Here is a 22,775-nt window from a genome sequence, read left to right as displayed (position 1 = left end):
CTCAGGGAGGAAGACAAAGTTGTTTGTTACAACATAAACACTCTTTCTGGTTGAAACTAGTATTTGGGGGTAAAGATTTAAAGTGATAATTATTGTGACTTCCGACTTCCTGAGGACATGGAGCTTGGATACGGCCATCCGCTATAAGAGTCATGTTTATACTGGAGTAATTGATCTTTTATTGGTATTTTGACATCAGGGTTAAGACAACAGTAGCAAGAACAGATGGTTAAGGTACAACAACCATCCTGTATTTAGTGATAAGGATGTGTTATGGAGTGAAGGATTTGTGTGTGTTGCAGAATTTTAACTTTAGGGTTGGGTATATACAGTCTTCTAGAGGATGGTAATTGAAAAAGTTAACTTGTACCAAAAATACATAGGTTTATTTACCAGTTATAACTAACTAAACTGTAAAAATGTCCAGAAAACTAGTGTTAAGTTGTCAGAAGTCTTGGTTCGAATCACTATACTGTACCTAGTATGGTGCTAGGACCAAACTTTTCAGGGTCTGTAGGGATAAAGCTCCTAGTGTCTATTCTGTAGAACTGATGGTCGTCACTATTCTCTAGCCCACCAGTGAAGTACCCCCAGGGAGGGAGTCTGGAGTGGGGGGGGGGGGGGGGGGGCGGGCGGGTGGAAAGGGTACCTGTCTTTTGGGACTATCTTCTTTTTCTTCAGTCCTAGCATTTCGAACCTTCTTTTCCTTTCTTACTTCCCCTCTTGGGGTACCAGTCTATCTTCCCCATTTCCACCATTCAATAGCTCCATTGCATGAGCTCTTACCTTTTTCCATTTGCCAAAACTGTTACCACAGGTAGTCCGAGGCACTGCCAACCCGGGAAATTTCCAACACTGATAGGATAGTTTGAATAGTATAGTTTGGTATAGAATGTTACACTGTAGTATTAATTGAAAAAATATGGATAAAGTAAAGTTAAGGGACTACTACACAATTAGTAAGCACATGCTGGATGCTAATGATAATACTGTACATTCGACTGGAATTGCTTTTAAGTATGGATGGAAAGCAAATCATGATAAGATGGGTTCACTGTATATGATGTGATTCAAATTATATGTAAGGTCAACAATTTAAATATACTATAATCGTTACACTAAGTTAATCACAAATTACTATGATTACTCAATTACAAGTGCAGCAGATGTAAGGGTACAGATACGCGAGTTAATAATTTGGGAGTTTGTAAGACAATTGCCCCATAATAGCTGATATAATTGAGAGATCATGCTTATTTGGTAGGCAATTAAGTTTATGTTATGTTGTTAGGGTTTGTCAAGAGTACTGAACTGATTCTAGGTTTGTTGTGTTTGGATTTTTTGTTAGAGGTGCTCTTGTGGCATCGTGCATTGAAGAAAGACCATCTTATGATGAAACCGTATCATCACAAGTAGCCACAGAGTCTACAGCATCTTGCATCACATCATGGAGCCCCTCCATGAAAAAATACCATTACAATGGTCAATGCTGACCTAAGAGTGTTAAAAAAAGTAAAGGGTGAGTCTGCCAATAGACTTGGGACAGATTAGTCATTCTTTTATTACTAACAAGTTGTAATTTGAGTTGTGAATTTAAGTTTGTTTGTAATCTGACAAATATCATCAGATAATCTTCTAGAACAGTTTTTTGTTAAAAACCAATTTTGAGAAAGAACTACTTTGTCAGGCATGTCCTTAAGTTGACTTGTCTGTAGGAGTGTCTTAAGAATAAAGAATTAACGAGTTAAAACTTCAAGCATGATGCAGCATTTTTTCGGTCAGCTCAGTGTTTATGACATGTGTGTGGTACCACGATATAATTTTTCTCGGTGCATTTAGCAGCATGTATGGATAGGGTCTGTAAAATTTATTGTGAATGGTGTTAGTAGCACAGAAGTAATAAATTTAAATGTCATGCATGATGCGTCAGTTGTTCACATGTCTCTGCTTATGACGTCATATCCCCTGAGCTATGGCAGTTAGGAGGTTCTTGCCCCAACAGTGATTGTTGTTTGACAGTAAGGGATATGTGTTTCAAGTTTGATTGAAATCGGCCAAGTAGTTTAGGACGAGATGTGGAACATACATCCATTGTTACGAGGGCTATTCAGAAAGTAAGGAACGTTTTGGCATTAAAAAACAACTAAGTACAAGAAATACATTTTATTGTATACATCTGAAAGAGCGACTGATACACTATTTTTCCACATAGTCACCAAACAAATTGAGGCAATTATCGTAGTGGTGGACAAGCTGTGAAAGACCTTCCGTCATAAAATTCTTCCGCCTGAGACTTCAGCCAGTGAGTCACACCTGCCTGGAGTTCCGCGTCGTCATCAAAGTGCTGCGTTGCAAGCCAGTTCTTCATCTTGGGAAACAACTGGAAGTCGCTTGGTGCAAGATTGGGGCTGTAGGGCAGATGAGGGAAAATTTCCCATTTGAATGAATTAAGGAGTTCTTTAGAGTAATTTGCCGTGTGAGGTCAGGCATTGTTGTACAAAAACAAAATTTGTGGTAGCCTAGCTTTTGAGTGACAATTTCAAACAACAAAGTCTGTGAAACCTGTGGAAAAGAAAGCAAAAGCTCCGTTATTGTGAAACGATGGTTTTCACAAATCATTTCATCAGCTTTAGCGACAAGATCGTCAGTCACAACGCTCGGGCGTCCACTCTTCTCTTCATCATCATCTGGTTTGGCCATTTTTAAACCGAATGCACCATTTGCGGACGGAACATTCACTCATTACGTTGTTTCTACATCTACATCTGCATACATACTCTGCAATTCACCATACGGTACGTGGCGGAGGGTACCTCGTACCACAACTGGCATCTTCTCTCCCTGTTCCACTCCCAAACAGAACGAGGGAAAAATGAGTGCCTATGTGCCTCTGTATGAGCCCTAATCTCTCTTATCTTTGTGGCCTTGCTGCGAAATATAAGTTGGTGGCAGTAAAATTGTACTGCAGTCAGTCTCAAATGCTGGTTCTCTAAATTTCCTCAATAGCGATTCACGAAAAGAATGCCTCCTTTCCTCCAGACACTCCCACCCGAGTTCCTGAAGCATTTCCGTAACACTCACATGATGATCAAACCTAACAGTAACAAATCTACCAGCCCGCCTCTGAATTACTTCTATGTCCTCCCTCAATCTGACCTGATACACAGTTCGCGATAAATTTTTATACGTGTTAGGTTTTCTGCCAACAAAAACCATATCACAGACTGCACCTCACAACTGGTGGGATTTTCGATTGCAGTGCACATTTCAAATTCAAAAATTGAAAAACACAGACGCGCGGGGATGTTCCCACTGTCACGGATAGATGCCGACTGAGCTTCCGAGTACGTACATGCCAAAATAGAAGCGATTGGTGCGCCCCTAGTGGTGTCAGATTGAAACATCCCCTACTTTCTAAATAGCCCTTGTAGAATAGCATTGCAAGAAGTGTAGATCGAAGTTATAAACGAGGAGTCATGAAACTTATGTGGGAGCAACTGAGTAGACTTGATATGTTACAGGGGAAATTCCATCAAAGGGTGTTATGACAAGGGTCAGAGGCTGTGTATGCTTTTATAGACTCAAGCTACGGTGTGCAGCCAATTCTTTGCATGTATAGGAATGGTAAGTACAGGCAGCCACTTGGAAGTGATGGCCTATGCCTAGGTCAAGTGAATTCACAGAAGGAATGACTAACTTTTTTTTTCTAGAGGGGTGAATAAAGGGACATTCACATCGAAGAGCTACTAAGGTAATCACACAGTATCTGCCCACAGAACAGGGTGTAAGTGCAGCTCTTAAAGAGGTAAGAAGCTGTAGAGTGACTGTTAGTCACACGTTTAGTGTGTTCTCCAAAATAGTTAAATAGAATTACCTGGGCACCAATGTTTCTCTGCTTTCATATTTCCGCACATTTGACTTATCACAAATCTGAGGTTTGAGACTGTACAGAGTGGTGTAAATAAAAAGCTCAGCATGTAACTCCTTATGGTAAAGAGAAACCTAAACGATTTTTTAGTAAGTTGGAGGTACTTTTGCTTTTGTGATCAGAAAAAAAAGAAAGAAAGAAAGAAAAAGAAAGGTAGTTAATTCCAGAAATCACAATATAACCTCTTTAAACAGTTCAACTGCTTCTCATATTTTCTCTATGAAAAGGGAACAATGTATACAGAAATCCTATACAAAGGCAACAATAAAATGCAAAATGGAAAAACCATTTACTGTATTAAACAAAGGATTTGATCATTTGTACATACACAAATATTTTGTTAAGTATAACTCTATCCTATGTCTATGCTAAATTGCTTGATTTAAATTAAATTAGATTTTGTCTTAAGGAATTGTAAATTTTCGAAAAAAAAAAAAAAGTTCATTGAAATAACTTGAAAATCTACTGTTATTTAAAGAATAATGGAAAATCCAGGATGGAATGTAACAATATGAGAGAAGGAAAGTTACTACTCACCATGTAACGGAGATGCTGAGCTGCGATAGGCCCAATAAAGATTCACACAATCATAGCATTCGGCCATTAAGGCCTTTGTCAGTAGTACACACACACACACACACACACACACACACACACACACACACACACACACACACACACACACCTGCAGTCTCAGAGAGCTGAAACTACACTGCGAGCAGCAGCACCAGTGCATGATGCGAGTGGCAACGGGGTGGGGGTAGGAGGAGGCTAGGGTGGGAAGGGGGAGGGGTGGTATGGTGGGAGTGGCGGACAGTGAAGTGTTGCAGTTTAGACGGAGGGTAGGAGAGAAGGTGCAGAGGGGGGAGGGGTAAGTAGCGGAAAAGAGTGAAAAAAAAATAAATAAATAAAAAAATAAAAAGACTGTGTATAGTGCTGGAATGGGAACAGGGAGGGGGCTGGATGGGTGAGGACAGTGACAGTCACTGTTTTCACCCATCCAGCTCCCTCCCTGTTCCCATTCCAGCACTACACAGCCGTCATTTCACGGCCACACCCAGTCTTTTAATTTCTTTTATTTCTCTACTTTCCGCTACTTACCCCCTCCCCCCCCTGCACCTTCTCTCCTACCCTCCGTCTAAACTGCAACACTTCCTGTCTGCCACTCCCACCATACTATCCCTCCCCCTTCCCACCCTAACCTCCTCCTACCCCCACCCAGTCGCCACTCCCATCATGCACTGGTGCTGCTGCTCGCAGTGTAGTTTCAGCTCTCTGAGACTGCAGATGTGTGTGTGTGTGTGTGTGTACTACTGACAAAGGCCTTAATGGCCGAATGCTATGATTGTGTGAATCTTTATTGGGCCTATCGCAGCTCAGCATCTCCGCCATACGGTGAGTAGCAACTCTCCTTCTCTCATATTTTTATTTAAAGAATAATTGCTTTTAATGTTATGCAATGTTGTAGTTAATTAAGTAAGATGGATTACAGGAAACCTTTCATCTCAGTGAGAGTATCTGTGGTGTAACATGGTTTTCTAGGGCGTAGTGTGTTCCACTCTTCTCCCCTTAAGTTGGCTAAAGATGTTTGTGGAAACTGAAACCATAGTTTAGGCTGAAGTTAAGTATGGAACATCATACTATGTGCACCTTTATTTGATGTACATGAAGACAGATGGAAAAGGAACTCATCTAAGCATATTGGCAGTGCATGGCGGCGAATGTGTGTCTCTACTGTGGAGGCCACTTACATTCTGGCATTGTAGCTTGGTGTTGCCGTGGAAGTCAAGGAGGAAAGGGATGCTGGCAAGAATGTAAATGATGGAACAACTAAGGAATAGTGATGAGAACAATCATTCCATCTCTAATGCCAAAGCGTTGCATATACATGGTATGATCTATTGTGAGCCACAAGTTATGAGCAATCTGTTTCATGTGAAATAGTAAAAGCAAAAGTAAAGTTGAAACATTGCTGTTGCAGTATAGAAGAATTACCGCAAATCTGATTGTGTAATTTCAGCAGCTTAAATAGATCAGAGCTCTCTTCCAGCACCCAGCCCAAATACAAAAGCAGAACAACTCACAAGGTGTTGTTTAGTGTCACTGCATAGCATGTCTGCTAAAGCAATTAAATTCAAGAATGGCGATCGCAAATTACTCGTAAGATAAAGTTGGCTCACACATGCAACCAGGTGACAGAATGTACATGAAGTGCAATACCACAACAGTGTAACACTCCAATACAAAGTACAGCAAGGATGAAAAACCAAGCAACTAAATGGAGCTTGAAAATTTATGTTGTGGTGCATTCATGTTAACTGTGGTGCATTCATGTTAACTATCATTCTTTATTACAAAATGAAAATATTTATTGCTCAAGAATACGCAATATAAATAATATGTGGTACCCATACCCATAGCAGTTTTAAAGAATTCTTTAGAGTGCAGCTGCCTCACAATACATTTAGTCCATTGTAAAGTTTGTTGTCAATTAACAAGCATGGTACAAAGAGCATAGTTGATGTTATAAATATAATACTGATATATAATACATAGCCACTGACATACCTGAAACATGTCATATATCTGATGTCTTGAAGCTGAAGTGCCAAGTTCCACATCATAATGAATTACTGTGCAAATGATCCACAAAAGAAGTAACTGACTAACGCTAAAAACTACTTTCTGAAGCAGCCAAAACAAAACAGGCCAGGGGAGATCCTAATTAGATAAAAACCTGTGCAGGTAAATAATATAATGCACGCAGTTGTTTGATGGTCTTCAGTTTTTGAATTTACCGGCTCCATAAATGCCAAGAGTGCAGTAGGTAAATATACATACCACTGTAGGTTTGGATAATAAGTAACTATCTAAGTACTCAGCCAGAACAATTGAAACACCATCTTTCCAATGATATCCAGATAAGCATAATACCATACCTACCTTTCTCTACATTTTTATGAAAAAATTAAAAATTCTATACCACAGAATATGAGAGCTAAAATTACCCTTGATCTGCCTCAGTATATTTTATTACTCACTCATATTTATCCTACAAATGTGTTTGTTCATGTCTGCATTTTACTTTTTTCATTCTGGAATGTAACATGTGTTCCACAGAAGTTACACAAGACTAAAAGTCTCTCATGCTCTATGGACTTCCATTTCCATTGTCAGAGATTATTCTCCTAGTGTGAACAGCTTGGGTCAAATTTTCCAGCAGTCAAAAATTGTCAGTGCAAAAAATTTCCATTAAAAATGTTGTATTTGTTTTCACACAGTTGGTGGGTGATGGTTCTGAAATCTTACAATGGGTGATTTGTTTCATTTGTGTGTGATACTGTTCTCTGGATCTAAATATATACTAGACACTTAAGATTTTTAGAGGAAAAGTTGCCCCATGTCAACAAGATTCCAAAATTATGAGAAAGAATGGAACATTTGTTGTAAAAGCAAAATAGTTATATTTGAAGACTCCTGGCCATGTGTTTGTACAATAGATAATTCCTTAATTATTTACAAGTAATAATATGAGCAGTGTATATATTTACAAGTCAGTCATATGCAAACTTTCTGCCACAAAAAGTCGCAACATTTTGTTCAGATTGTCTACGGTGCTGAAGTCAATAGCATTGCGGTTATCACGGAATGTGTGCCAGACTTCAGGAAAGGCGCGTGGTATTATATGTAGTATGCGTACACCTGTAATAAAAAGTTATTTTTACTATACTGCAAATATTTGAAGAAAATGTAAAAATATATATTTTAATGACTTAAAGCAAGATAGATTTCAGTGACTTTTCAATGTATTTCTCTTTGGGAGGAGGGTGTGGGAGAAAAACTGACTAATACCATATCTCAAGAAACCCAGTGATATTCACTATTTTGTCGTTGCGTTATTTAAAAATACAGATTTTAAATGTTGCAATGGATAAATGATTTTGGACTGAAATTATGTTTTTTTTTATTTTTTTATTTTTTATTTTTTTATTTTATTGGCTGCAGAAAGCTCTGAGACTAAATACTCACAAAAATATAACATTAGTGTCATAAAAAAGTGTAATTTGTTGTTCATAGCAAAAGTTGAATCCAAGGTAGCTCTTTTGTATGCTCTATTTTTCAATTCACAAATCAATTTTTCAACTTAAATGTAATTTTTATGAATAGTTTTAACTATAACTCTAGTAAATTAAAAATTCACAGAATTTCATACCCAACACGTTTTACTTTTACTCTTTAGCTCTGATAAATGGTTCACTACACCAAAAACATTTACAGTGTGTATTCAGACACACTCCAATTTCTGCACAGTATGTGTAACAAGTGTATTAATTATACTTATTTTTAAAGTATTCTGTTAATAATGTGCTATAACTATCACCCATTCAATGGCAGGCTATTAAGGAGTGCAGTTATCTGCAAGAGTACTGAAAACCAAATTCTACAGATCATCTAAATTTGCACACAAACACTGAATCTACACAATGCCACGCAATGCCAGTATGGATGATATTCACAGATTACTTGAAGTTACAAGAGCCTAAAATTTATATTGAAGTAGTGCTGAAGATTCTTATGCTGGAAAATAATGAACATGTAGGACTGAACCGACTGATGATTGGTGTGAAGATTGCAATTGCTAAAAATTTGTTGCACAAAGCTTGAAGAAGAATTATGTGAATGGTCCTGAAAAATAATCATATTGCTAAAGGAGTCAATGTACAATACGAGACAGGTACAAGAAAATCACATTGGAACAACGTGGAAGATGAATTGAAAATTTTGTAAGGGAAACTACTGAAAACAACAGTAACACGAGGAGAAAAAAATAACACATTCCATCAGTTAAGATGGCAAATGGCACAGTAACTAATGATACAGAGTAAATTATATAAGCATTGCACAATTACTTGAAGTGAATGTGCAGTTTGATGAGTGAATAAAAAACACATGTAATGAATAATTAATAACAACAACATTCTGGAGATAATGTCAGATGAGGTGCACAAAGGCAGTGAAAGTATGGAAAAAGGAAAGGCATTGTTGGTTGAACACAAGAAATGGTTAAAGATATGGGCAAAAGTATTACAAATGGGACTTGCAAAATTGTTTACAGAATACTTACAGAGGAAGATAATTCCTCAAAACTAGAACAATGCTGTAATTATTATGCTTCACAAGAAGGGATGCAAATGAACCAAATCAGGCCTTTCTCCTCCACATAACATGCAAAACAATCACTATGATTTTCTATAGCAGCACAGAACCACCATGTATTTTAATTAATCAAAGGAACAAAATGGCTTTTATGTACATAAATAAAATGGCTTTTATGTACATAAATAAAATGATTATTTATAGGCTGAGAACTACATTACAGACTAGAATGGAGTAAAGAATGTGAATTCTCATACTGCATGGGATTCAATGTGGGCTAAAAGCCTGTACCTAAGTCTGTACTAGCAGTCCTGAAGAAACAAGGTTTTGAAAAAAATATAGTTAACATGGATACACCGATACTAATGGATGCTTGAACATAAATGCAAATGCTAGCCAAGCCTGCAGGTTGCACCATGAATGATACTGTTCAATGTCATATACAAAGGAAGTGCCAGATGTGGTCAAAAGAGTTTTCTGAGTAGTTGAGTGTGCTTTATGTAAGAGCTAAGTGAATTCAAACCTGGGTAAATTGTTGGTGCTCTTATGGTGTGTGGCTGCTTCCATAACCAAAGGAGATGAAGTGTTTGGTGTCTTAAGAGGCTCCTATCTAAGATTTATACCCGGTAGACAGAAAAGCATTTGCTAAGTTACAATGTGAACAAAAGCGTGGCTCAAGTGATTTTGATAGACTGTCACTGAAGAAGACTCTGACAAAGGATACACGGACAGAATCTGTGAAAGTCACTGCAGAACTGAATGTTGCACTCATGAACCCTGTCAGCTTAAAGCACCATGAAGGGAGCACTATAAAAAGGGAATTGCTGAGTGAGCTGGAATTACAAAACCACTCAGCAGTGATACAAATACCAGTAACAGAATACATGGTGCTGAAGCCATAAAACCTGGACAATACAGCAATGGAAGGAAGTCACATGGTCGGATGAGGCTTCTTTCACATCGTTTCGAAATTCTGGTCGAGTTTACATAGCGAGAGTGAAACAAGGTGTGGGTTCGGTGACGACTGGGCACCTTATCATGGTATTTCATGGGCCCCACTGTTACTCTGCAAGGTTGCATTACTGCTAAGGATGAGGTAACCGCTTTCACCCATCAGGTCCATCCCACGGTACAGTGTTTGTTCCTCAATGGTGATGCTGTGTTCCAAGACGACAGAGCCTAGTTCACTCAGGTCGCACTGTCCAGATCTGTTTTTGCCGGTACGAAGATGTATTGTCGCATCTCCCCTCGCCTCCAGACACCATATATCAACATTACTGAGCCTTTGTGGTCTAATTTGCAGAGAAGGCTGTGTAATCGCTATCTACCTCCACCACATTACCTGCACTTGCCACTATTTTATAGGGAGAATGGTACAAGGCAAAACCAAACAGAACCTGCATTTATCCGTTCTGAAATGACAAGAGCTGTTTTGAATGTCAACGAGTTTCCTACACCATATTAGGCACGACAATGTGTTGTGTTTTTGGTGTTTTCATATTCTTGTCCAACCCCAGCCTGTGTCAATGCTGCAGCTTCCATTAGACTTCATCAGGATAGTGGGAAATTCATGACAAAGGGGAGTGAGGCAAGGAGAATCCAAATCATCAACATTATTCACAGAATTCCTAGAGAAAACTTTCACATTCTTAAAATAACAAATGATGGCTGAATTGAAGAGGATGCAAAGTGTAAACTGAATATAGCAGGGAAAGCATTTCTGAAAAACAGGAATTTGTTAACATCTAATATAAATTTAACTGTTAAATGTCTTTTCTGAAGGCACTTCCGTGGAATGTAGCCTTGTACGGAAGTGACACATCAATAAGCAGTTAAGACAAAAAGAGAATAGAGGTTTTCGAAATATAGTGCTACAGAAGAATGCTGAAGATTGGATGGGTACAATGTGTAATTAATGAGGAGATGCTGAAAAGAATTGGAGAGAAAATAAATTTGTGGCACATCTTGACTAAAAGACAGAATAGATTGATAGGACATATCATCAGACATCAAGGGAGACAAAGAGAGTAATACAGCAAACAGGTTCAAAAGGATGGTGGTGGGAGTAGTTATTCAGAGATCAAAAGGTTGCACAGGATACCCTAGCATGGAGAGCTGCATCAATCTGTCTTTGGACTGAAGACAATGATTACTACTACTGCTGCTACTGCTGCTGCTGCTGCTGCTGCTACTACTACTACTACTACTACTACTACTACTACTACTACTACTACAACCACAACCACCAGTTGTTTTCATTGCTAACATTAAGAATTTATATCTGCACATACAACTATAATTAACTGTTTCAGTTATAACTCATTATTAACTGCAATGCTTTGGTACAGTTTGTGTTGTTATATTAAATAATGTGTACATAAATAAATGTGAAGACACTGTTGTCCACTGCGTTTATCAGATTATGGCTACGCTCTATTACCTCTTATTAAGAAAGGAATGTGGTCATCCTCAATCCCTGATGCAGTAGACATGAGTTGGAAATAACGTTGTTCAGGCTTCCCATTCGAGTATCTCTGTAGTTGTTTCAAAGCAGATAGGCGTTCCTCTGTACTTGCAATGTGTCGGTAATACTGTTCGGTGTTCGAAAAATAACTGTAGAATACAGGATCAGGAGCACCCAATAAATCAAGCAAGACCAATACATCCTGTAAACAACAAAGCACACAATTAAAAAAATCCACTATTATCAACTCTGAGTTAGTTAGGTAAGTTCGTTCACTTGTTCCATAGATTACATACAAGACAAATATGGAACATGGAAGTTTCATAAGACTTCAGATCAGTGTGAAAATTTCACTGAAGAGAAGTGATGAGTATCACAGGAAGGAGATTTCTGCAATTGTGTAGCACATAAAATATTTACTTTTGATTGTCCTTATGATTATCCTAATTTCAGAAAGTGGTGGGAGATAAATTTTAATTTCTCTGTGCCATTCCTGCAGGGTACTGCTTAATTTTCTCTTCTAAATGACTAGCATTAATTTTCTCAACTTCTCTTAAAAGATGACTATTAAAAATGTCTCATGGCATGAAAGACTGAAACGAGATCTGAGGTGGTTTGTTCTAGTTTGAGCACATGGCCGTTCATCTGTGCAATGTTCTGGCATTTGCCAGCAGGCTGATGGGTGTGTCAATGGAATATGGCGGTAGCCGCAGGACCCATTTGCTTCTGTCAGATTTGCCAGCATCCAGGCACGATGTGCTGGACTGCTGTTGAAATTGCTCGTCAATATTTTATGAAGCTTTAGTCTTCAGTTACTTATTTTAAAGTTTATTTGTGTTAATATTTGCTGTAAAAGTAACTTATTAGTGGATTTTCATTAATCTCAGTCTTTCTTCCTGTGTTATTGAGTCGAGTGGTCTGTTATTTGTGAGTGTGCTTACATTGTTCATCCAAGCCTCACACCTCAGTAGTGTGTTTACATTTTGCAGCGTGCAGTTGCAGCTGTAGCAGTTACAGAGTTATTAAATTTAATAGTTTTCAGTGGTGTTTCGTGCTATTTGTGGTGAAATAACAATTTAATAAACTTTTGCAAACATTCACTCGCTGTGTTTAAGAGTTTTCTGTGCGTTGAAGTCGTTTAGTAAATTTCGTGCTTTAGTTTTCAGCTGACGTTTATTATTGTTTCTAGTGAAATATTTCAGTAAAATTTTCATTCAGTGTTTTTAACTTCACCGAGTGTTCCAGTGACGGCTTGAATTTTTGGTTTTAGCTAACAATTTTGAGAAGTTTTGTTGGTATTGGTATTAGCTAATGTGTAGTAGTATTAATACAAGTAGTTGCTTTCTTAGTAGACAGAGAATTTTGAGACCACTATTGTTATTTCTGTAAATAGTTCTACTGGTGTAACTGAACTTTGGTAACATAGGCTTATAGTTTTTTTCATTAACTGTAAAATTTTACCACGAGTAAGAAGTTTGGGCTCTGTCGTAGGTTTGTGAGCAGTGGGTTATGGCGTGGGATTTGTTCAAGGTACTTTCATTGTGGAGAATGCAGTGGGGAAGCCAATGGGCATTCTAGCGAGATCCTCTCTTGGGAATGCAGAATCTGTAGTAGAAATAAGTTGATAGAGGAGCAGGAGTGTAAGATCTGTGCCCTTCAGGTGCTATTACAACGTCTAAAGAAGGAACCAGGTAGGTTGAGGAGGATGAAGGGTGGTGGGGAATGGGAACTGGAAATGGCAAGAAGGCAGCTACTAGGAGGAGGTATTCAGACAGTTACACTTTGCGTATATGCAATAGATTTGACCACCTGTCAGAGTTGAGTGGAGAGGAGCCTCTTGTAGCTGTAGATGTAGGGAGCATGTAGTAGACATCAGCAGTTAAGAGGCCTAGGTCAGCTGCAAAGTCTTAACAGAAAGAAAAAGGTTCTGCGGCTAGGTAGTTCGCACAGTAGAGGTGTGGACCAGCAGTTGCAGGAAGTGTTGGGGAGTGAGTACCAGGTCACCAGCATTGTGAAGCTTAGCAAAGGGTTGGCTCAGGTGACTGACAGCATAGGGGAGTTATGTAGGAATTTTTGGAGGAGGATCAGGTAGTGATAGTGGGTGAAGTGGGGAACAGTTTCGATAGGGACGAGGAATACGATGTAGGTGGTCATCTGGTAAAGATAGCTACTCCAATCGGTGGCTCTAATGTGCATTTCGTGCAACTGTTTCAGCGTCATGATGGGCCTCATCCTGATGCGACTGTTAGGTGCGTTAATATGGGGCTGGAGAAGGCGCTGATGGTAGAGGACATGGGTCACATTTCAGTGGTGCCAGTTGAGTGGGTTTCACTAGGCATGGCCTGCACCTCAATAGGTATGGGTAGGGGAGGCTGGCTAAGCTTACAGGTGGCAGTGTAGTGGGTGGTGGTGGTGGTGGTAGTGGTATCACTCATGGAAAAATTCCTATAGTAGTTGGTGTTAGAGCTGCACCTTTTTTAGACTGAAGTCAGCTGATAGGTATACCTGCTTAAAGGAAGTGCCTCTAACTAAGGGCTCACCTCCAGAGGATGTAATGTTTCCACGTAGAGAAGGAATTAGCATATTTCATCAAAATATAAGAGGTATTAGAGATAAAGTTAGTGAACTGCTTATAGATGTTGACTCTGAAATTATTGGTATATCGGAGCACTACTTAAATAATCTGACAATTCAGAGGCCTCCCTTACCAGGCTACAGATCAGCTGGCTGTTTTTCAAGGAGTTTCTTGCAGGGTGAGGGAGTGGCTATGTACGTAAAAAAAGGTATTCCATTTGAGTCCACAGATGTATCATGGCACTGCACTGAACAGATATTTGAACGGTGTGCAGGGCAGTTGAATTTAGTGAAACTAAACTTCTAATTGTTGTTGTTTATAGGTCCCCTAACTCTGAAGTCAGAGCATTTCTGCTCAAACTAGAGAGGGTTCTTGACTCACTTTGTAGGAAGTACCAGAAATTAGTTGTACGTGGCGACTTCAACATAAATTTTGTATATGATGGTGCAAGAAAAATGATGCAGACTGTTTTTTTCCAACTAGGGTGCAGCCATAGACAATATTTTTATTCATTCTTCATTACTAGATGGCCTTTCAGACAATGATGCACAAATTTTAACACTAAAAGGCTTTTGTACTCAAACAAATGTCACATAGAATTACAATCTATGTAGGAAAGTTAATCCAACAGCAATAGAGTTTTTTAAACCTTGTCAAGAAACAAGAGAGCAGGATGTTTATAGTGCCGATAACATAGATGATAAATATAATGCTTTCCTTAAACACATTTCTCATGCTTTTTGAGAGTTGCTTTCCATTAGAACATTCTAAACGGGATACTAGCAGTAAAAGGCAGCCCGAGTGGCTGACTAGTGGGATGAGGATATCACGTAGAACAAAGTGGGAATTGTATCAAAATGTTCAAAATCAAGCTACAGTAGCCCACTAAAAACAGTACTGTAAGGTGTTCAGAAATAGGCGGTTTGGGTAATAAGTGGTGTTAAGTTCATGAACCTCTTGTCGACCTCTGTTCACAAGTCTGGGTGTTTTACATTGGCCTCTCAATACATATATTCCTTACTGTCATTTCTTGTTAACAATATTAGCTTATTCCCAAGAATAAGCTACTTTCATTCAGTTAACACTTGGCAGAAATCAAACCTGCATTTGGATTGGACTTCCTTAACTCTTGTGCAGAAAGGCGTGCAGTATACTGCTGCACCCATTTTCAATAAGCTACCACTCGAACTCAAAAATCTTAGCAGTAATCCACACACTTTCAAATTGAAACTGAAGAGTTTCTTCATGGGTCACTACTCCTACTCTGTTGAGGAGTTCCTTGAAAAATAAAGCTTATTCTTGTTGTGTTGTTCATTGTGTTTACTTAAACTTATGTCTCGACTTTTTTCAGGTCAAAAACATTTTATTCTTATCTGTTATTACTTTTATGTTGAAATTACATATACTGACATGTTCCATAACCTTGGAGATTTGCTCCTCAATTTGATCCTACAGAACTTGACATGTAAAAAAATAAATAAAAAAATAATATCACAAATGTCATTAGCAGTTAGCAAAAAGTTTTAGTAATACACAATTAAGCACTTGTGACACAAACAACTAAAAGTACAAGAAATTACAATCCATCAAATTAAAAGAGCTTAATGAGACAATTATTTTAGTGTACAGTCTGCTTATGGATATGAAGTATTTAATTAATTTATTAATGGAAAAGAAATTTGTAATAACTTACTGCAACAAATGTAATAACACTTACACTGACTAAGCCACAGACAAGACCATCTGACCAAATGAAAGCACCTATCAAGACAAGTCGACTGATCTACCCACATGTTTATTTATGCACTTAATTGGCTGGTAAGAAACATTTGAACTAGTGCTTAATTAAAGTCTGCATAGCTAATCATACAAAACAAATAACACAAACAGATTGCATCATGTGCTGGAGAATGCAACCACACATTATACACAACATATAGATCGTAAATTTTCAGTGTTTAATTGCTGTTTTGGTTATTTAAATAAATTTTTCAATAGTTTTCCCATAACTTCAATCCCATAAATTTGGATGACATTAGCAGAAAGAGCAGCTGATTTCCTACGACACTGATGTGCCACATACATGTGTTCAGTACATGTCCAAGGTGCAATTCACTAACAAGGAGACGGCACGACAGTGTGTGGTCAAAGAAGACCCCTAACACCTCACGTGGTTAAAATATTAGGACGCACTACTCAGAAAATCCCGAGAAAAATCGATCCAAAGTTTCTTAGGTGCCTTATGAGTGTATAATGTTAGTCTATTGCTGAGCCGCCGTCTGGTCTAGAAGGTTAGGGCTCAGACTCTGACTTCTATGCCAGAAGTCTCGGGTTCGATTCCTCCTCTGGTACTTTTTTTTCTTCTGTTTCATTTTCTTTTGTTATTCCACCAATTATTCAAGCAAGTCACAGGAGCTCAGCAATGGACTAACATTTTATACTCATAAGACACCTAAGAAACTATGGATCGATTTTTCTGAGGATTTTCCGAATAGTGCGTGTTAGGGGTCTTCTTTCACCACATAAAATTTCAGACAAATCCCCGACCCCACGGTCGTGCCGTCTGCTTGTAAGACTAAATACAGTCATAGTTACATGAAAATTGTTTTTATTTTAATTGTGACTGCTTGTAAAATATTCATCCTAAAATTTATTATAATGTATCATTTTAATCAGCATCTTGGTGTGCATATTTTATATCATTAGTTTTAAGACAGCACGTGAGTGTATTAAGTTGTAATTTGTACTGGTGAACAACTACACAAATTGCTTGTTACGATTAAGGGGAAAGCCAGATGTTATCTCTATAGAAGACAGCCTCGGTTGGAATATGTTATTCGAGCACAGAGCTGGTTTGCTCTTTGAATTATTTCACAGAGTTAAACTTATATTTTTCAAGTTTCTTAATTCTGTGAACTTACAGATAGGTCTGTGGCACATTTACGAACAGTTTCCTTTAAATTTATAGACATTTTGCAACTCTATATGGGGGCTCGTGTCATATTCAGGCCAAAAATACAACAGCAATAGGTCATTCTTGACCAGTCCACTGTTGAATGTACATAATTAGTTTACAAGTAGTGGCAATTTTTGGTTAGTAATCACATTGTTGGGGCACATTATTTGTACAGTATGTATCCAAACTAACAAACTTATTTTCCTGATTTTGTATTTCAGTGAGATTTAATTTAATTGTCATTGAGAGGAACAGACAGCAATCGTAGTGACTATGATCCCTACGTAGTGCCGCCACTATTTTTTGGCACTACTGAGTCAAATAGCAACACTGCTACAGATGCTGCAAAAGGTCACAAATGTTGGCAAGTGCAGAGTCGATCAAAGTACTGTTACAGCAGAAAGACAGTACAACTGCAGCATCAGCCCGCCAGTTAGTACACCTCCAAGATGGGTTGTTTTGGCGTCAGTGGTTGGAAGCAGTGCTTTGGAAAAACAAGTAGACCCAAACCAATATAAATATCCATATTTTTAGCTGAAGAGGCCTCAGTCTGGCAGCATCGTCTATAACGGGAGGTCTACGCCAGGCAACACGGTTAGCTACAAGCAGCCAATACGCGACTTTCCCTCCGTCACCAACAGGCTTACTACTGGTTCGAAGTCCGTCACCGTGGACCCAGTGGCTTATAGCTGCTGGGCTCACTCCAACTGAAACCAACCTTCTGCCCTGGAGGGCAGCTGCTCGAGACCAGGGTGGTGCAGCTGTTTAGCCATCTGCGACTGGGTGGACATAATGAAGCTATACGTCTCTGCTCACAGTGGCAGACACCGCTGCTGAGGGCTGTCTTCCTCTACAGGAATCATGGCACGTCCTGCCTTGAGCTGCAGAGCCATGCCGAGATGGTAAATGTGCTGCCACAGACTCAACATCTCAGCATTCCTGCACAGCTACTGGCATTAAATAGTCCATTGGCCACTTGTTGCATCTCCGCCGCTGCACTCGCTGTCGTCAGAATGCACCCAGAGAGGCACTGTCACTGCAGAGCATCACTATGAGTGATGTAGTTTGGTCTCCAATAAAATGTATGACTAATAATCATGATTCCTCAGGCAACCATTGGTCATTATTCTGACAACCCACCAGCTCAACTCAACCCTGACACTATGTATACATATTATCCACCCTGGGCCTGTAGAACTACGACACAGACGAGCCAAAGACTTTATTCAGTGGTTGCATTGAAACTCCCAAGCAAAATGAGTATTATTTAAAATTATACCACCCTTTTATAGTCTGCAACAAATGAACCACACTTTGTCATGTTCCCATTCTCCTTAATCTTCAAGGTCTGCCCCTATCATTCGTAACATTATTCCATATTGTTGTCATTTTATTACCTGAACTGTCAATTTAAAATAACATGTTCTTTCTAAAAAAATTATTAATATTTTGTGTGTGATGTCACCGCCAGACACCACACTTGCTAGGTGGTAGCCTTTAAATCGGCCGCGGTCCGCTAGTATACGACGGACCCCCGTGTCGCCACTGTCAGTGATGGCAGACCGAGCGCCGCCACACGGCAGGTCTAGAGCGACGTCTTAGCACTCGCCCCAGTTGTACAGCCGACTTTGCTAGCGATGCTACATTGACAAATACGCTCTCATTTGCCGAGACGATAGTTAGCATAGCCTTCAGCTACGTCATTTGCTACGACCTAGCAAGGCGCCATTTATCCTTTGCTATGTATCTAATGAAGCATGAACCATCAGACTGATGTACTCCAATTATGGATTAAAGTTAAGTATTCTACCAGTTACTCTTGTTTTGCTAGTCTTATTTCTCTGACCTGTTCCAGACCTCACGCCAGCCTGCGTGAACTTAATCGTGTGCCTTTCGGCTTCCTCCAAACTCCGTGAATCGGCTCCTGCCAATTCACAACATTGTGTACCAATTATAGTGTGAAAGTGCTTCCACATCTTACTAAGCTTTAAAGCTTTAACTATTTTGAAGATATCTTTGTCTTGTTTTGGACACACACACACACACACACACACACACACACACAATTTTTTTTTCTGCTTGGTATTTATTTATTTGATAAACGGTTTCAATAATTTAAAAGTAAGCTACTGGGAAATGCTAAGAGTTGAAAAACTGTGTTCTCACAATCTTTTTTTTTTTTTTTTATCCATTTTCCAGCAGAACATGGAGCAAGTAACATAATGAGACTGACCGTGCATAATCATCTAACAAGACTCTCATGCCAGCATAACTTCAAGGTAGTTATAAGAATACATCATCTATCAATATACTACCAACTTGAGGTACTGAAGTAAGGAATTTTTCTATTAATACTACTTTATAAGTGACTAGTAGCATCTATAGACCACTTCTTTTTGTCACGCACATGTAACATCAGTGTGTATACGCGGACAAAGAAAAAAATTCCCGGATTTCCCGGTTAAAAATACCCTTTCTCCCGGGGTGAAAATACACTTTTTTCGTGTTAAGTGACAGTATGCTTTTCCTCGGAACTGTAAAACTTATCAAACCATTGAATCGTTACGGTTCTACACCAGTGCAGAATTTCTCGGCACTTTACAAAACCAAACTTTGTGGGAAGAAAAACAAGTTTTCAAGAGATCTGTGATGTGCAGCAACATGTAGGCTGCATTTTCATATGACGAAAGTATAAATTCGAATTCCACGAAACACCGTATGTTACTGCCAGACGCAATGAAATCGAGATTGCGATGTGCAGCCATAGCTCATGTCACATGATCTCGCCAGTCGATGACAGCGGATATTCAGAGCACAGGACACATGATGCAGTCAGCCAATAGCAACATCATTTTTAAGTAGCGCGACCACACAAATAGGAAAAGTTAATGGTTTAAAATAATATACATGGTGTTGTTACAAGAAAAGCAAAGCTTTCACGTATAATATTGGTCTCTAAGATTAATGAACAGCAAGAGAATCTAAGTTTTCACATGTAATTTTGATCTTTTTTGTGTGTGTTACACTTTAAGATACATCGCGCAAATGAGCCAGTAAAATTTTTAATAACGACCTAAATGTCTGATCACCTGGGCTCGAAATTCTTCTAATAGTCGTGCACAAAGAGTTGATTTTTAAATGAGAGTCAAACGCTCTGTGATTTAAGAAATTCATTGTACATTCTCGCACATAGTTCATCTTGCGTAAAAGCAAATTTGCTTTGAAAGTAACACTTTTACAAACCACCATTCACAATATTTTCCAACGACTGTTAGAAATAGGTTCGTTTCAGCAGTTGCCACAGAGCGTGAGATAAAAGGCGTCACCGTATGTTCGTACACATCAGAGGATGCTCCAAGAGCATCGGAATTTCGTGAACCATACTAAAATGCACCATTCAGCTTAAAGTACACATTTGTAGGTCCAGATTCGGATGTAAATTTTCTTGGAGTACCAGTACTGCATTATCTCATGTTAGGTTTTTTATTATGGCATAATGCCATACGTGCTAGAAAATGAAAACATGCACGTGAAATGCAACAAACAGTTGACACTAGCCAATGCTGTGGAATTAAACACTTCGTTTCAAATGTATGGCCTGCCTCAGCGGAAGTGGAGACTGCCCACCTCCCCACTACAACGCAGACAACTCTAAGTCCCGGATCTATGATATTTCTGAACCGGGGCAATACTAGATAGTGGCTTCCCCTCCCCCTCTCCAGCATTTGAGGTACGACACCAAAAATTAAACAGACTTTTCAAAAAATGTTCATTTTGTAGTGCACATCTTTCTGAAGAGTCTGATGCATAAAACATATGTCTTCGAGGAAATGCAAGACATGTTATTTGGTCTTAAGTGTGCCAAAGTGCAGTGCCACGAATCTTCACACCGCAGTCTTCTATCGCACATCACTGTATTTCGCTCTGTCGAATTCAAGTGGTTATATTTTGTAATGGATGCCATCAAACAATATTCAGGACATTAGACTTTAAAATGTCCTGTGGTGCCTCACATGGTCCCAGTCGGCCGTTTTGACATCTTGTCCCTCTTTTATCTATACATAAAAAAAACTTGCAATTAATAATGGATGGTACTACTTGTAACCGAGAGAACAAGAACTCTTCAGAAAATCTGCACTCTTTATTGCCTATTAGCTAATAACTTGCTGTTATGTGTGACGTAAAACCACTAAAGACAAGACTCAAGCAAACAGTACTCATTTCTTCAATCCTTAAGTCCTAGCAAATTGTTCTCCCTAATATTGCTACGGCTTTACATGGTGTGCTTTCCTTTCTGTGAAGGAACTATTACCTCATCAAAATTCGTCAAACGTTTTGCAACACGAAAAAACAAAATGTCGTTGTCTAATACTGAAAAAGATGTTAATAAAAATATTACCCAAGAATGGTGTGGTTTCTCGAGCTGATAACGTGTATTTTGTCACTGTGTGCTAGATAAAACAAAATAGACCTGTCTAATATTCCAGAAGTTGTAATATACACCAAATAAATGAGACTGTTTTGGAACAAATTGCCATTTTTATGATACGACAGAATATAATTCACGAAGTATGAATATCAAATGCCTATAGTAGTAGTACGAAATTTTTATATAAATTTGGAAGTGTCATATTCGTCTATAATTAGTGTGAGGTCCCCATTTCATCTCCTTCCTGGTTCTAACAAACAATCTTGTCATCACTAATTCTGTAACTATTCCTGCCAGTGTCAAAACTTATTCTTCGGTTAACTTCACTAACCCTGCCACAATCACCGGTTTAGTCACCCAGCATTTATTCTCCGGTTAGGCGTCATTACGTGTTCGTACAACGCCTTTTCCATGATACTCCCAGAATAGAACTAAAGTGCCTACTGGCTGGGGACTGTACAACTAGTGTAGCAGTCTGGCTAAAAACTTTCTGTCTAAATTTCATTTTCTTGGATACACCGAGAAGATAACACGTAATCTTTCTTACCTGTTAGTCGTTTATTTCCACTCTGGCTGTTTGAATCTATGACTTTTGCTAGTAATTATAACAACGCTGATCATTCCAGACCCAGTCAACCACATAAACAGCAGTTGGCATTCGCCCGTTCGGCATTATTCCGCTCAGCTCGTATAGCCCCATCACCTGCTGTCCGCAGAAAAGTTTACTTTTAGATGTGACGAGGATTGCCCTGGCAGAGACATCATGTACACTGTTCACGCATTCAACAATCAACTTAGTTTTTGCACATTTTTGAACACATTCTAACAGGGATGCATTTCAAAATCATATGAATAAACAATAGACCAACGTGTGCTGGATGCTAGGCGCTTTGTGAAACAAGTTTTTTTCCCCCACTCAAGAATATGAATTTGCCATGCAAGGAAGTCCACTAAGTTGTGTATTCATAACACACAATTCCCCCCCCCTCCCCCCCCCCCATTCAAGCTTCCATTTCATGATTTACCACATGTGCCTTCCCTGTCCGAAACAAAACAAGTCACAGGTGCCATATTCCTATTGCAATCCCCTGCTGCCGCTTCCTCCCCTAACTATATAGCTGATAGTGTACGTATGAAGATGTGTTCCGTTTGCTTCCTTGTCTGCACTGAGAACTGACATTTTCTAAATGCTCAGCTACAACTTCAACCTTGTTTATGTGCCTGTCTATCGGTCAATGCCTTAACTACACAGCGAGTGGATGTATC

At 38.9% G+C, this 22,775-nt stretch overlaps 1 protein-coding gene across 2 annotated transcripts in view; it reads right to left on the bottom strand.

Moving 5' to 3' along the window:
• Positions 1–7,368: 7,368 nt before the first annotated feature.
• LOC126163149 (glutaminyl-peptide cyclotransferase-like) overlaps positions 7,369–22,775 on the bottom strand; it is an 86,834-nt gene continuing 71,427 nt past the window's right edge. For both annotated transcript variants that reach the window (XM_049920079.1, XM_049920080.1), the window contains exons 5-6: positions 11,526–11,751; positions 7,369–7,630 (exon numbers count right to left, since the gene is read on the bottom strand). In XM_049920079.1, coding sequence (XP_049776036.1) covers positions 7,476–7,630; positions 11,526–11,751 — 381 coding nt within the window. In that variant the 3' untranslated portion in view covers positions 7,369–7,475. The remainder of the gene's footprint in view (positions 7,631–11,525; positions 11,752–22,775) is intronic.

This window comes from Schistocerca cancellata, chromosome 2 (assembly GCF_023864275.1).
Source record: "Schistocerca cancellata isolate TAMUIC-IGC-003103 chromosome 2, iqSchCanc2.1, whole genome shotgun sequence".
In the NCBI taxonomy this organism is placed as follows: Eukaryota; Metazoa; Arthropoda; class Insecta; order Orthoptera; family Acrididae; genus Schistocerca; species Schistocerca cancellata.
Note: the sequence above shows the minus strand (reverse complement) of the source record. Positions and strands in the feature narration are given on the sequence as shown.